Source organism: Pinus tabuliformis, chromosome X (assembly GCF_031772625.1).
Source record: "Pinus tabuliformis cultivar Carrire ecotype Pingquan chromosome X, CPIR1, whole genome shotgun sequence".
Lineage (NCBI taxonomy): Eukaryota > Viridiplantae > Streptophyta > Pinopsida > Pinales > Pinaceae > Pinus > Pinus tabuliformis.
Window position 1 is genome coordinate 117,657,813 of NC_142308.1, and position 16,785 is coordinate 117,674,597.

The 16,785-nt window shown below is 38.7% G+C and overlaps 1 protein-coding gene across 1 annotated transcript in view; it reads left to right on the top strand.

Annotated features, from left to right (window-relative positions):
• Nucleotides 1-1,979, top strand: part of LOC149138708 (uncharacterized) — a 153,766-nt gene extending 151,787 nt beyond the window's left edge. The window contains exon 6 of the mRNA XM_089447379.1: nt 1,631-1,979. Coding sequence (XP_089303505.1) covers nt 1,631-1,718 — 88 coding nt within the window. The 3' untranslated portion in view covers nt 1,719-1,979. The remainder of the gene's footprint in view (nt 1-1,630) is intronic.
• The last annotated feature ends 14,806 nt before the right edge of the window (nt 1,980-16,785 follow it).

Below are 16,785 nucleotides of genomic sequence, written 5' to 3' on the forward strand. Positions count from 1 at the left end.
GTGGAACTAACCCCTTATGGATCACGAGTGGGGAATTCTAAGTAGCACAGTTTTCATTGAACAACTGTGATGAGTCAGCCCACATTTGTGGATAACAAACAATGATATCTGTCCTCACTATTGGTTGACAACTAAGTTATGATAGGTTTTATCACCTTTGTGAAAAAAAAGCACAATTCCATAAAAATACACCATATCCTGTGTCTTATCCAAACACGTATTTTCTTTTCAATAGATGATGTAGGTTACATTTGAGATTAGGGACGATGATTCTTCAAAACAAACTTTGATTTTTTATATATAAAAAGAGCTATGAATCTGATAACATCATTTTTTTTGTTCTCTGTAGTAGACAATATTTGCATGATTTTAGATAATGCTTGCACAAAGTATTGCTAATATGAGTTCTTTCTAATTGTGTCTATGATTGGACTTTTTCAATTTGAAAAATATATCATCTAAGTTATTAAGTTTTTTTTTTTTTTTTTGAAAAATTCTCTTTTTTTACCTTTTATTCAGCACTTTCGAAAATATAATGTTCCAAGTGAGGATTCTTCCCCTATTTTATGAGGAAGGTAGTAACTGGAAGCTGAAATACCGGCTAGTAAACCCTAAAGATTTCAATGGGGGTTGATCCAGAAACCTCTGTGAACTTTTGTACAAGCAAGTTAACCTTTGGAGCTTTATTTATGAAATTCTTCTTTAATAACTTTCACACTGCTACTTGTTATCAGTATATTTTATTTTGAAACGTTTCTCTTAAAGTGTCCAACATCTTGCTTTCAAAATCTGTAAATTTCCATATTTTACATTTTGTAAAAAGCAAATGATTTTCAAATTAATAATACGAATTTAAAGTAGTTTTTTGTGATAGAATTCTTTTTTCTTCATTTTTAAAAGAACTTTAAAGAATGTTCCTAGGAGTTCCCATATTTTTTTGCAAAATTCTTGGAAAGTTGAATGTGGTTTAAACTTTTAGCTAATCAGGAGAAATAAGAAGTAAAATCCTTATAAAGTTCAAATTATGGTTCAAGCTCTTAGCTAATTGGAGAAATAAGAAGTTTCGAAAAACATCCAACCTGCATGTAAACTTAGAGGTTGGAATGTGTAAATGGTCATTTACTTAGATAAGAATGTGTGAGACACATATAATGTCTCACAATAATAAATATGATTGATGAGAAACAAAGAATGCCAAGAGTTGAATGTTGGAACTTTATACACGAATATATTTTTGCAATGAAAATTATTTCTTTCTACCAGCACTTTTCTATATTCTTTCATGTATTTCTTTTCTTCACAATGTTATGGTTGTCTCAGGTTCTTTGTGAAGTTGCATGAATTCTTCATCAATAATTTTCCTTTGTGTGTGTGATTATTAACCAATAATTTTTTGTTTTACTGATAATGCTTTAAAAGATAAATTAATGATCAAGCCCTATATTATTAATGACTAGTGGCCATGTTTACTTCATCGTAAGACCATTTTTCCTTTGTACAGTCTATATGGATGCTTTTTCCTCCAACTTTTGCATTTCTCCCTTTCATACATCAATTGAAGGAGATTTCTTAAGAAGGAAGATACTGTATTTTTTGGACATTTTATTCATACTTTTGATTTATTTTGTAGGATATACTGTAATCCAACAACAACCAGAGCAGCGTCTAAAGCCCTTACAACTTCTCGGGGTGTGATTGCAAGGTTTATATCAAAATAAACCATAGATGGAAGTCAATGCCACTGTCCGAGGAATTGAGCATCGTTGAATGGATATATCTCGCAGAATTATTACACAACCTATAAGTCTGCAGGGTTGAGAATTGTTGTACCTGATGCACATTTGCATCTCTTTTTGTAGAAGTTAAAATTTACCCATTCTTTAATAGATTTTATCATCACAGGGCATGTAATATATATAATGCATTTGTATTTTTCATGATTTTTCTGGGTATGTAACTACTTTGAGCAGCTTATAGTGTTTTGTGTTAAAGGTTAAGAACAATAAGTTTGTTGCGTTATGTAGTTATGTTGAGCGGTTCTAAGTGTTATTTTGGTTGTTAAAGGTAAAATCAACTTTCTAAGAATAAGAAGTTTCTTGTTATTTGTTGAATTCAGTTGCATTTTATAGAATTTGAAGTTTACATGAGTCACCTATAATTATAATTATCATTACCACGATGTTCAGAGTTGCACAAGGAAATGGTGTTTATCTTATCAATATATTTGAAAGAGCAATACATTACATCAAAAGTTTTGAGTGACAGAAAGGTTAATGTTGTGTGGAATTAAAGTTTTATTAAAAAAAGTTAGTAGTAATAAAAAGTTTTTTAATTAACTTAATATTATGTAAATAGGTGTTTATTTTGGAGTAGAGTTTCGAGAATTTTAATTTAATTATCAATAATTATTAGGTGGATGACAGAGATTTGGCTTCCATTGAATATTCTAGAATATTTGTAGTTGTATACACATAAAAAAAATAAGTTGAGATTTATTTCCAAAGTAGATACACTCTTTTTCCCTTTTTATTTGCACTGATTAATTAAAAATATGTCATATGAACGTGGCATATGAAGTGAGTTCTGTTTTTTTGATCATGAATTAAAGTTTTATTAAAAAAAGTTAGTAGTAATAAAAATGTTTTTTTATTAACCTAATATTATGTAAATAGGTGTTTATTTTGGAGTAGAGCTTCGAGATTTTTAATTTAATTATCAATAATTATTAGGTGGATGACAGAGATTTGGCTTCCATGGATTATTCTAGAATATTTATAGTTGTATACACAAATAAAAAAATAAGTTGAGATTTATTTCCAAAGTAGATACACTCTTTTTCCCCTTTTATTTGCATCGATTAATTAAAAAAATGTCATATGAACGTGGCATATGAAGTGAGTTATGTTTTTTTGATCATGTGATATTGATAAGCCATCGTATTGTAACAATATTTTTTTTTTTTTTTACTATTTTAGTATATCAAAAGAATTATAATTGAATTATCATGATGTTGAGTTATTAGTGTTGTTTATCAAGGGTTGTGTTTTTCTTTTTTTGAAGTAATGAAATATTAGAAGGATTTAAGAATATATATATATATATATTTTTTTTTTGATTTTCACTTGTTATGCTAGGATATATATTGATTTTCACTTTTAATGCTAGGATATTCGGAAATTTAAAGAGTTAGTTAAGATCGACATCATCTAATGTGTCTTTAGATAAAATGTGTTTTTTTCTTGTGTTTCCTTAGTAAGCATTAATTGCATTAGTAATTAGTTCAATAATCATTGTCAAGCCTTGAGGGTTAGCTCAATTAGCTCAATTGGTTGAGTGCCATTTGTGAAAATCACATTTGCTATTGAGAGGTCACAGGTTCAATTCTCTCGACACTCTCAGGGTCAGGCTCTATGGTTGAGCCAACATAAAGGGATCCCTTCGGGTAGATTTTCCTAGTACAAATACTCTGTGGATGTAGCAGTCATCGATCTTCAGTCCATGAACCACATAGAAAATAAAAATTCTATAATCATGATATGTTCTAAATATAAAGTGATCCGACAATTTATATTCCTCTCAATACTAACAATTATATTGATTCATAATCTTTGTTTAGAGGAGTCATCTATTGATGATTGATTGTGAGAAACTCTTATGTATTTTTATTTTTTATTTATTTATTTATTTATTTTATTTTTTATTTTTCTTTTGCATTTAATATATTGCTTCATGTGGTCACAATGTTTAGGATCATGATCATTTTCCCTTTTTAAAGGTTTGAATCATATAATACAATGTTGTACATATCTTTGATTCATTTGCATGAGCAATTTTTTAAATGTCTTTGTGGAAATACCAAATTTTGTTGAACATGGTATTAAAACCCTTATGAATACATACTATTGTTGATCAAGATCTTGAATTTGTGTCGCTACAAGTATACAAATTTTTATGGGTTTTGCTATTTCTCTATACTCATAAGTTAAGCAAGTTGTTCTATTTGGTTTGTTGCTTTCAATTGAAAACACTACATTTCACTCGAAAAGTTCTTCGTTTAACCAAAGTATGATTATTTTTGTTAAATATAAAGGTATACAACTTTATCATGGTTTTAAATTTTTTTATATTGTGTTAATATTTTAGTTTTTATGATTATATTCGTAGTTTGCTATCATTTTCAGACTATGTATGCTCTTTGTTGTGTATTATGGGTAATATAAAAAAACCAAAAATAGAATAGAAAGTTTTTTGTTGTTGGTTAAATGTATGATCTTTACTTTGGATTTTATGCGATCCCAACAAATGAAAAATATAAATAAAACTTATATTATCTAGATTTCTTAATCAAGATCTAACACTAATATTGTTAAATCTCATATTTGTTTGTTTGTTTTTTTGCATCATCAAAATTAAAGTTGTTTTTTTTTCTTTGTTTATTTTTATAATCTGCTAAACAAAAATAAAGGTTTTTAGGGTAAGCACAATTCTAAAAAAAATTTAAAAAGCCTTCTTTCTCCATTAAATCTACTATATAGTTTGCATTGTTCCATTTGGCTTTGAATTTAAGTCTTACTTTTTATATTAAGTTGTTTTTTGAAAAAATATCATAAAACTTTAAGTTATAATATAACATTATTGTAAAATGCAATTCACTTAAATTATAAAAGTAAATCACTATAAAGTAACTTTGAGTTATTTTTTAAAATTACATTTTATATGCAATTTTAATGTATAAAGTGATTGTATGCAATTATTTTTATATATTTTATAAAATGGATCGCTTTATGTAAATGTATTTTATTTATAAAAACAAACTTATAGGAAAAGTTGAAGTGAATTTTTTTTTCTTTTTATTTATTTTTATTTGTAATTCAACAACTGCATTGTGCATCCATTACTATGTGGGTCAACCTTCACCTACTACACATCACTTTAGTTATCTTTTATGCATTTCTTAAAGGGTGACTTTTGTTTGGTCAATTTTATCACTTCACAATCATTAATTATCAACCAAGGTAATTCTTTTTATTTCAAAAGTATTTGCACTATTTGTTGATACATGTAACAACCAGGTAAAACAAAGAAGAAAAGATGTTGTTGAACATGCTTGCAGAAATAAAAATACTCTTGCAAAATGGAAATACAAACTTGCAGGAATTAAAATACACACTGTAGAAGTGAAACACACTCGGTAAGGAAAGAATCCACACCTCATAAAAATTTCAAAATAAAGATATTCGTGCCATACGCTATTAGCGAAAAATTGATTAATCTGTGTAACAACACAATAAATATGGAAGCAGAAGTGTATCTCTCTACAATGAACATGCGCAACGATAATAAGAAATCCACACTTTAACACATGAAAGAGATAAATAACCTAACAACACTACGCTCCATGCTAAAGAGGAGGGCCTTCCTCCCTAGTAGGGTGTAGGAAGAAAATGAAAACTTAGATAAAATTCAACACAAAAATTGTAATAACATCACCATATATGCTTATATTCAAAATAGTTGAAGAGTACAAGATCAAAATTTTGGTACTGTCTTTGTTCTGTTCCCCCTTCACATGAGACTAAATTCTTTTTAGAGTCCCAAAATTAGGAAAACGAATCAGTCATGAGAATCTACGTTTCTCATGCTGATTAAACTAATTGAGATAATAAAAAGATATAAATTGTTACAAGTTGTTTCAATTAAGGTTTGTTGTGGTTACACCACTCTTGTTTAGACAAATTATAACTGCTAATATCTTCTTAACTGTCTGCGTGTAATTACTTTATACAACCCTTGACAATTGTCTTTGAAAATAGCAGCTACAGTTTTGACAATTCGCGGTGTAACAAAAAATTCATGGTGTAACAACATGTTGACGGTGCTGGACTCGTCAACATGTTAGGAGATCTCCCTGGTAAGAAGTCCCAACTAGACCTCAGACCGTTTGGTGTAGGAGTCCCAATAGTGGGTCATACAATATTATCGCCTTGATCACGGTTGCGCACAAAGGTAAGTAAGATGTCCTTGTTGGTAGCAAGGGTGTGACATATGCAGCAAGTCAAGGAAGGTGCATGAGCGGTTCTAACACAGAGCATGAGGTGAGTGCGCCCCTTGCAAACCTGTGAAAGCACGAAGTTAAGAAGAGAACACACGAGAAAAGATGCATCACAAATTGGAAGGCAAGTAAGCTAGCAATCCAAAGTGATGGTTAAACCAACAACACATTTTAGTAAGATTCATACATGCTTATATAGGAAAGCCATACATGCATGCGTAAGAAAATAGATACATATATCATTTAGAGTAAATAAGATAGCTAAAATACAATACGACATATGCATGAAACGTGTTGGCTCTATTATATTAAGAAGTGAAAGTTCCAATCATACAATACAACCATGACCAACCACTAGTTCCGACAACATAACACTATAGTCACTGCCGCTTGCTCCTCCAAAGAGATATACTAGCTCTGCACAGTGGAGAAGCCAAGGTTAGTTACAATACTTTCCAAGCTTTCTCTAAGATACTCCTATCGGAGGCTTGGTTGACCAAAAGCCTCTACAATGAGTTATGAGGGACTATATATAGCAAAGGGTGGGGTGGTCCTTGACATTCCCCTTTGTGACTGTTCATCTACCCTCATGACTGTTCATCCACCCTTATGACTCTTCATCTACTCTATGACTATTACATCCAACTATTGACACTTGAACTTCCACTTGACAAGACGTTACATACAATTTGCATATGTACCCATGTGAGACAAAATAGGCTTGAGCAAGACATGAAAGACATCATATGGCTCGGTCAATTGTGGGAAGACCAGCTCTTGGACATCCTCACGATACTCAACGGTGGTGAATTGATGCCAAGCTTGGTATTCCGCGATGGTGTTTGTGTACTCTGTGGTGACATCTTTTTGGAAGCAAACTCTTGCGTCCATCGCATCCGGATACACTATTCGGGCTCCTTTGTCCAACTCGTCTGATAACATGCACATCGTTGTCTTGAGTGCGACCGGACCAGTGACATATTGATGCATGGTGTCTGCGTTGATCACCAAGTTTGCGTTGATGGCTATGCGCGTCAACTCATCAAAGTACGAGTCAAGCTTCATTTGTACTTGTACCTTTGTCTTTGCCTCGGTGAGTGTCCCAATAGATGGGATCGCATGTGCGCGCACAACGACATCCATACTCTTGAATACCTGTGCATGGGAAGCCTGCAAACTAGTGATGAGTTGCAGAAGATCTTCATAGTTTTGGATTTAACTCCAGATGCGTGCCTCCAACTTGATCGCTCTGAGCAAGTGTAATGGGGCTCCCTTGTATCTCATTGTCCATGTTTGCATGTAGTCAACAACAATATGCACGTTTGACAAGATACGTGCTCTCCTAGGACATCGCTGCTGCCAACCGTTGAGATGGACAACTACTTTATCCACGGTACCAAACTTGGAATACAACGCCCGCATGACTGTCGTAAGGGACAATAATTTATCCAGTATCACCTTCTTCAACTCTGCTAAGGCGGATGTTGTAACTAGTTCTCCTCCCTGCTTGGCTTTCTGTAACTCCTCAACCTTTCGCTCACTCTCTGCTATCAGGAAGCAAACACTTGAGTCAGTGGCTTTGGAATATGCTCTGGTAGCATTGGCCAACGGTGTTTAATGCTTGCACACATCAGACACGATCACTCGTTCCTTAAACTGTGCAGGAGATGTGTTGTCATCTGGAGTATACACTCTGCGAGATTGCATAACTCTATGCTCGACTTGTCGAATGATATGTTGTGCATCTCTCCTTCTGGATTGTCTCCAAAGATCTCAGTATCTCCTTGGTCGCTTAGGACTTTCTCCGCTTCTGGATCCAGTGAAGCTGGTGTGTTGACGTCTTGGTGGTAAGACATGAGGTCAATGTCTTGCTCTAAATATTGCTTCTCCATATCTGTATCCATCTTCTCAAGTGCTTGTTCAATCTCTTGAGAAAAGTCCTGCTCCTACAACTGCTCACCCTGCCTGCTTGGTGCCAGCTGTTTGGATGAGTCTACTACCTGTACGGGCGCAGTTTCATCGGTCTGTACATGTTGTGCCCCGTCCTGTACCTGTTCTTGCTGCACTTCTTTCTCCTATCTGTGCAACTTCAGTTCCTTCTGGAGTTGCTCCTTCAACTCATCCAACTTCTTCATTGTTTCCTCAATCCTCTATTTTTCTCTTCGTCTTTTCCATTCCTCCTGTCGCGATGTTGCCTCTTTGCCTCTATTGCCAACGATGATTTCTGCACAAGTGGGTATGCTCTGAACTTGCAGCTTTGTTCCGCCTCTGTGATGTTGAAAATCTTTCTCTTGCCTTTGTCGCACGCGGGTATGTTTACCTCTGTTGTTGCTGCTGCTGGTGCTCTCCTGGATGCTACTTCATGCTGCTTTGCTAACCATTCCACAAAGATGCTGACCGATTCATTGGGCCTGGAGAAGTTGTGACAGTATCTCCGTGGGTCTTCCTCCACCCAATGACATGCCCTGTGGATCCACTGAAACTGGACTCTCGTGTAGTGGTCTTTTAAAAAACAATGCGGGTCATACGGATTGAATCTTCGGACGTCGAAAGGATATTTCTTGATCTCTTCTGCTTCAACATCTGCATGCTTGAAATTGCATATCTCGTATAACTCGATCCGCAACGGAAGAGCAGGCGAAGGTGCCTTCTTCTTCCGGTGCAGCCTAGCGGACAGTCTTGCCGAGATGTGGTATGATACTTCTTGCATGACGAGTTTGTCCATGGAAAACTTCGGCAAAACATGCAGAGGCTTCTTTTCACTATACATCTGTATGAAGGTGTTGGACTGTGAGGCATACCAATCTTCTATGTCGATCAATGCCTCTATTGCTGCCTTTAACATGCAAGGTGGATCTTGCTGAAATATCATTTTGTACACCGGGGTGACAAAATGATCTGAGAGTGTGTAATGACTCCTCTAAAGTTGCATTTAGACAAAATTCTACAATACATATTCATAGAGGTTTCTGCTGATGTCCATGCCCACTTCAAGCCCAGGAACTCCTGATGGGCACATATTGCATCCAAGATGTAAGCGAACATGTAGATTTATGCTTGTCGACCTTTGGGTGACTGCAGAGCTCTTGGTACCTGTTCCTTTAGCCTGTGAGCCAACATGTCAGACCAATTGCATGCTTTGCCTTCACTGGCCAGTTGGTCCAATGCGATCACCCAACTCTATGGGAAGGTCTTTGTGCTCTCTTGGCCATACAAGTAACATGCAAAGATGACCAAGTATTGATATGCCTTCCGTAGTATCTTTGTCTTGTAAACCTGGTTGGGTGTCATCCTGAATTTGGTCGGCTCCTTCACCCAGTTCTTCAAGATATCCCTGGAGTTGGCATTGCCGTTGGGTATGGTGAAGGGTGTCTCCATGGTGATCACTGGCTTCGTCATGTGGTACATCTGTTGATAATCCTGTGCCCTGAAGGTAGCAATCTCCGTCCCGCTGACACTGCTCAATGTCATCGTCTCGGGATTAGTGTGCGAGACAATCCAATGTATCATGTTCTGCGCATGGGAATGCAGGGTACCTACATGCAATCCGATACAAGACAAACTTGTGATTGTTCACATAGACTTGGCGGTCTTTGAGATTTTCCCGAATGTGCCTGAGAATGCATCATTGACCTCTTGCCATTTTAGCTTGATGTCTTTGTCTACGATTAGTTTGGTGTCTTCATAGATCGGTAAACTTGTACACACTCACTCAACTGCTACTCCATTTGCGCTTTCGTCGGTGTCCTTTGATCTTGCTTTCTTGGAGGCTATTGATGTTGAACTGCTGAGAGATGGATGAACACCCGCTATGTCTGGAGACATGGCGACATGAATGGAAAGAGACCTGTCAGCTAAAACCAAAGAAAACTTGAGGAATGACATGCAACATACCTGAGGATTGACTGGAAAGGATTCTGCAATTTTTACTGGGAGGCCAAGAGACTGGCTGATGGAACTGCACAAAAGGTAGTTTGGACTATCGGGAGGCTGGTTGACTGTTGGAATTGCGCAATGCACAATCCAGACTGGCTTGTTGGGTGTTGGGATTGCGCAATGCACAATTTCAGCTAGCAAGTGATGTAGGCCCAAGGATTGCATTGTGCAATTTTCTGGGCTAGCAATCACTGCCCTTCAAAATTGCGCAAGGCAATATTGGAGGACAGTCACTAGCTATAAACGCACATTTCCTGGGAGAAAGGCAGAGCCTTCCCTCTTAGAATTGTGCAATGCTGTCTTGGTGAAGCAGAGTCCTGGGCCAAGGTTGGTCAGACCCGCCGACGGGAAACTGAAAGAAAATGAAGATGTCAATGCATGATGATAGTGAGTGTAAGTAGGAGTGAATGATCGTGCATGCATACAGTGAATGCCAAATTTAGAAAACAGGACAACATGCATGTGTGTGAAATGAGTCACCGAATTGGCGACTGTTCGTGCAAAACAATGTCATGCTTGCGACATCAGTCAGATGCTAATGAAAATTGAAACGATGCTTGTACAAGCTAACATGCATGAAAATGATAACAAGCGTTCACAAAAATCATGCATACAACACTCACGCAAGCCAAAACACAAAAAGCGACATAAATGCTACAAAAGACAAGTAAAGTGGACTTACTCGAAAATGGCTTAGATGGATGTGTTGAAGACTCCCGGATGTGCTGTGGGATGTCAGAGCTCCAAGTTCGATGTGAAGAAATGAGCTCTGAAGCGTCAGACAAATAAGTTTGAGTCTCATGACACTCATGCCACAAATCTAGGAAACAGTGACACTCGGAGGAAAGTTTCTAAAACGATATTTCCATGTAACCTCCAACTGCTAAAAATAACTCCCGAAAATCTAGGGATGCTTTTTTCATGTTGCGTTTTTATATTTTGGGAAAAGAAGCCCATGCATGCAAGTCAAGTTTTTTGGGACCGGTCAACCTGAGGGAACATGCAACAACTTGCTTGATTGAGGGGACTTTTTTGCGCAATTTCTGGGAGGAAGATGGGCTGGCTGTCCAGAGGGATTGCACAATTTTTGGAAGGAGCAGCTGACTGCTGCCCAGAATTGCGCAATTCTTGGGCTGAGCTGCATTGCTGGGCCAGATTGTGCAGTTTTCACTGGGAAGGCTGTTTGACAGGATTGCAGTTTCTGGGCCCAACAGACTGTCAGTCAGATTTGTACAATTTCTGGAGGGAAGACTGGTTCCCCTCCATAATTGTGCAATTCCCTGAGGGAGTTGCTCAACCAACAGCTGGACCAAGTCCAGAGAAGCAACTTGTGAGGGGAGTGAAACAAGGTATCATGCACAGGCTGTGATGCACTGGAAAACCAATGAAGCTCATGTAGTTGACAGTGTAAGACATGCTACTGAGGATGGTTGGTAGGGAGGCTACAAAATGAAGCTAAGGAAAAATTTTGGAGGGTGTTTTAGCCACTACAACACTTGGCGACACATTGGTAGAACTCCAGCTTTCTGAATGGACCTTGTTTGTGAAAAGCAAGTCTAACACCTTTGCAAGTATTTTTCAGTTCTTTGTTCATCTTGGTTTCCACACTTTCTTGATTGTAAGATGTAGCATCTGCTAAGCTCTTGGTCAGCCGACACACATTCCAAGCCAAGCCAACACAATTGTTTCGATTGGGGATGTGGGGTATGTTGGTGCACAAGCAGTATAGTCATCAGGGTTTTAGTTTCATCTCTGGTGTTGCTTCGTTGCCAGCAGGCCTGGACAGTACCTCGGTGGAGTCACGCAGGAACAAAAGCATCGCTCCACTGCCAGCCACCCCGACGGATTTACTTGCATCACCTCTCTGCACAAGAAGCCTTTCTCTTCTTTCACTTGATTCATTTTTCATTTTTTCTTTCGAAAATTTTCACTTTTCATTTTCATAACTGTGTGTAGCACTTATTCATTCAGAGGTGAAAGAGGGATCTTGACTTATTGAGAGCAGAAGAGGTTGTTCCTTCAGATAAGTAGTTTATATATACCTCTGATGTGCTTGTTAAGGTTTTCCCCCTCACCTTACTCTACTTGACTGAGCTGCCAACGGTTAACCCAAAAACAACCGACTAGAGTAGGTGACACTAGTTAGCGTGCAAGGGTTGTGTTTTCACCAAGGTTCACTTAAAAAATACATATTTTCCATCGACATATCATGGAATAAAGATAACAAGTTCTTCATACAGAGGAAGGACGACAGATAACCAAGTATTAATAACTGCACAAGTCCTCTCGTACTTTACCCATTTTGTTTCAAGAGTCACACACAGTTTCATGCGAAACTAACCTACGAACGCAAACAAAAAAACAAACACAAAACAAAGGAAAATTAGAAGTAAATGCGAAAGAAAAGCGAGTAAGCAACTAAGCAGGCAACAAAACAAATATGCAAAGTAAGAAGCAAACAAGCATGCAAACAAACCAACCAAAAGAAAACACTACTCCTAATCCTAAGCTAATGGTGTGTTAGGGTCCCACCCTAACCCCCTTATTTATGTAGTTGGATCGAGTCATAGTTATAGTTAAGTAAGGAGTCAATAAAGCCCATATTAATAATTGTAAGTGGTTAACCCACAATTAATGAGGGGACCACAGTTAGTTGCAAATGGGCCATGGTATTAGATAGATGGTATTAATAAGAACCATGGTATTGATCCATGGTATTGCATGTATGATTCATATATAAAGGATAGAGACTCCCTGCGAGGAGCACCGTGTCTTATTTTGTAATCGAGCTCTGCTCTATTGGAGGTTTCCCCCTCGAAGAGGCAAGTGAACATTTCTTTCTGAATAATAAAATACTTGCTGTTGTTTCTCACTATTCTATGTTCTGGGTATATTTCTTCGCATATTCTGTATTCTGGTATCGTCTTACAGGTTAAAAGCATAACAAGTAGTATTAGAGCTCTTTCCAGGGTTGGTGGGATCTCCATTTCTTAGCAATTTTTTTTTGGCTAGAGACGCGTTCCAGCATCTTTAAACCACGGGATTTGTCGTTGAGCGCATAAACCTGCGGATTTGGGGAGGCATGCACGTAGGAAATACAAGAGGTGGTCATGCTTATTGGACTCCCTTATAACCCCTATGGGTACCCCTTCGTAGTAGTGCATTAGATAGAACCACGCACAGACTGTCTTCCAAGTACCCTCTGGGTATATCGGAAGCCCCCTAGCTCCTTTGAAACCTCGCCATAGATAAACCGTCGGTCGTCTTGCTACTACAGTACACCGAGAACAGCACTCGGAGAGATTACTCGCCCGTATGATAGGGTAGTCGAGTTGTACGGATAATGGTACGGTTGATCCTCCTTAGTTAGAGCCCTGAAACATTGGGCCGAGTACTACTGTCAGACCCTTATGTATATTGCGATCTGTAGCACCTGACACTCCTCGAGACCATAGTTCCCTTTTCTAACTAGGGATCATGCATAATCTCTGCCAGATCAGATCTCACAAGGGGGTTTGCAGTAGCATCAGACATCAGTCCTGCAGTTCCGAGTTAGCAGACCAGCCATTCCGATCTATTAGATCCATCAGATCTGTAGCAAAAATTTGTTCCGCTGATCAGAGCTACCTGATTAGCCATTCAGATCTCTCAGATCCACCAGATCTGAGTAGTTGTGTGGGGTTGCTATACCAGGGCGTGATTTCCGCAGGAATTTTGGCAGCATTGACATTTTGAGGATTCAGCTACTGCAGTATTCCTAAGCAAGGAGTAAAACTCCGTTAGGAGTTTTCAGAAAAAAAACTGAGACCCTTCGGGGTGCTTATTGGTGATCTAGCCCATAAGAATCAGGACGACGAGCTGATCAAGGTGGTACCATTCAATTGTTAGCGAAAAAAATTTGGGCGGTCCCAAATTTCAAGTACATCGGATCGGTGCATGGTAGAAACTATAGCTCAAGCTATGGCCAATGAGAAGATCGGCAAACTTGAACAATCCTTGCAAGCCATCCAAACTCAGCTTGACAAACTATCTGATGCACTCTCTAAGGGCAAGGAGGAAGCCCGCGAGGAGGCGTATATTGGCAATGGACATAGTGAGGGTGAGTCTAGCCACTCTGTTCACCTCTGGGGCACCCACCAACAATCCCGTCTGTGGCCTCCCAAGATGGATATGCATAAATTTGATGGTTCTCACCCGACCGCATGGGTAGCACAGACGGAGCTGTATTTCAATCTGAATAACATCTTAGATAATGAGACTCAGCTTATGGTGGGGAGCATGTACTTGGACAATGAAAGATGGCAATGGTGGGAATGACATCAACGTTGCAATGGAAGTTTTATGACTTGGGCCACCTTCAAAAAAGCTCTTACAGAGCGCTTTGACCAAGAATATTCTTTTTTGGGTCGTCTCACTAAGCTCCGACAGACTGGCACAGTGGATGAATATGTTACAGCCTTTGAAGCCTTAGCTTTCCGCACTAGGGATCTCCCAGATGCGTTCTACACAGAAAGTTTTATCAGCGGTCTTAAAGAGGCCATACAAGCCCACTTCCGACTACACCACCCTCCCACATGGTCGGAGGCTTGCAAGGTAGCTCGTAACGTGGAACGTGCATTAGTAGCCTAGTCCATTCGCCCAAATTTCACCGCCAAGGGTCACCCCCCACAGGCTCACAACACGACTCAAACACTTAAGGTTCAAAAGGTTTCACCTGCCGAAATGGCCGAAAGAAGAAAGCAGGGATTATGTTACTACTGTGATGAAAAATACTCCCCAGGTCATAAATGCAAGGAGCCTAAGTTTTTTCAAATTGGTGCCACTGATTACAACTCATCGGAGGAAGCCCCACCACCTGAGGAACCAGAGGAGGTAGAAGAGGACAACCAGAAGCACAATGTCCCTGACGAACCAGCTATTTCGTTGCATGCTTTGGCAGGGATTTCTTCACCTCAAACTCTCAAAATCAGAGGTTTTATTAAACATCGCCCAGTAGTAGTCTTGATTGATAGTGGAAGTACACATAATTTCATCCATCAAAAAGTCGTGGAAGCAGTGCATTGTTTTGTATGAGCAGTTTCTAACTTCCAAGTCCAAATTGTGGATGGGGGAACAATGAAATGTGAAGGCCGCTGTGAAAATGTCAAACTTCAAATGGGGGATTATCAGTTGAAAACCCACATGTTTGCCATACACATGGGAGGGTGCGACATTGTCCTCGGTGCTGAATGGCTTCACACTCTTCGGCCAATCACAATGGATTTCCAGGAGTTATATATGAGCTTGAAGCAGAACAACTCCACACATACCCTCCGTGGATTCCAGGCGGGAGCTCCCTCTATCATCAACTCACATAGGATGGAAAAATTTCTAAAAAAGGGCCATCATGGAGTTATATCTCAATTTAATGCCATCCAGGCCGTCAAACCCAATTCTCTGCCGATTCATCCTGAGATACAATAGATTTTAAATAACCATCTGCCAGCCTTTGACAAGTCTCATGAGCTTCCACCCTCTCGAGGGTAACATGATCATAGCATCACCTTGGTTCCAGTGGCCCAACCACCAAATGTGTGCCCATACAGATATCCGTTCACCCAAAAGAATGAAATAGAAAAAATAATCAAGGAACTTTTGGAAGCAGGTGTCATTCGTCCCAGCATTAGTCCTTATTCATCATCGGTGATCATGGTGCTCAAGAAAGATGGGGAATGGCGGATGTGTCCAGACTTCAGGGCCCTCAATAAGTTGATAGTCAAAGATAAATTTCCTATCCTGGTTGTTGATGATTTGCTGGATGAACTCAATGGGGCTCAATTTTTCACTAAGTTGGATCTTCGCTCAGGCTACCACCAAATTCCCATGAAGGAAGTCGACATTCCAAAGACTGCTTTCAAAACTCATGAAGGCCATTATGAGTTCCTGGTCATGCCATTCGGTCTTTGTAATGCCCCATCTACTTTTTAGAGCCTTATGAACCACCTTCTCAAACCATATCTCAGGAAATTTGTCCTGGTCTTCTTCGATGACATCCTCATCTATAGTTACACTTGGGCCGCACATCTTCAGCATGTAGATCTGCTCTTGAAACTACTCCGCAAGCATAAATTATTTGTTAAGATGACCAAATGTTCTTTTGGCATGGAAGAAGTTGAGTATTTGGGCCACATTGTGGGGCGTGAAGGTGTCAAGTTGGACCCCAAAAATATCCAGGCAATGCAGGATTGGCCTCAACCTAAGACCTTGAAGAGCCTAAGACGATTTTTGGGTCTCATAGGCTATTATCGCAAATTTGTCCGCAATTATGGTCACATTGCGAAGCCCCTCACTCAAATCCTCAAGAAAAACTCATTCTTCTGGAATGATGATGCATAGTAGGCATTTACAACTCTAAAAAATGCCATGTGTTCCACTCCAGTCTTAGCACTACCTGATTTCACCAAATCTTTTGTCATTGAATGTGATGCTTCGGGTACGGGTATTGGGGCGGTCTTAATGCAGGAAGGTCGACCCTTGGCCTTCACAAGCCAACAACTAAGTGGGCGGAATCTGGGACAATCTACCTATGAGAAGGAAATGATGGCCATCTTACATGCAGTAGATACCTGGCGACCTTAGTTACTGGGGCGACGTTTCCAAATCCGCACAGACCATCACAACCTTAAATATTTTTTGGAGCAACGCCTATCCTCCCCACAACAAAATAAATGGCTCGCCAAAATGCTGGGATATGATTATGAGATCATTTACAAGAAAGGGCACGAAAATAGTGTAACAGATGCATTATATCACCAATT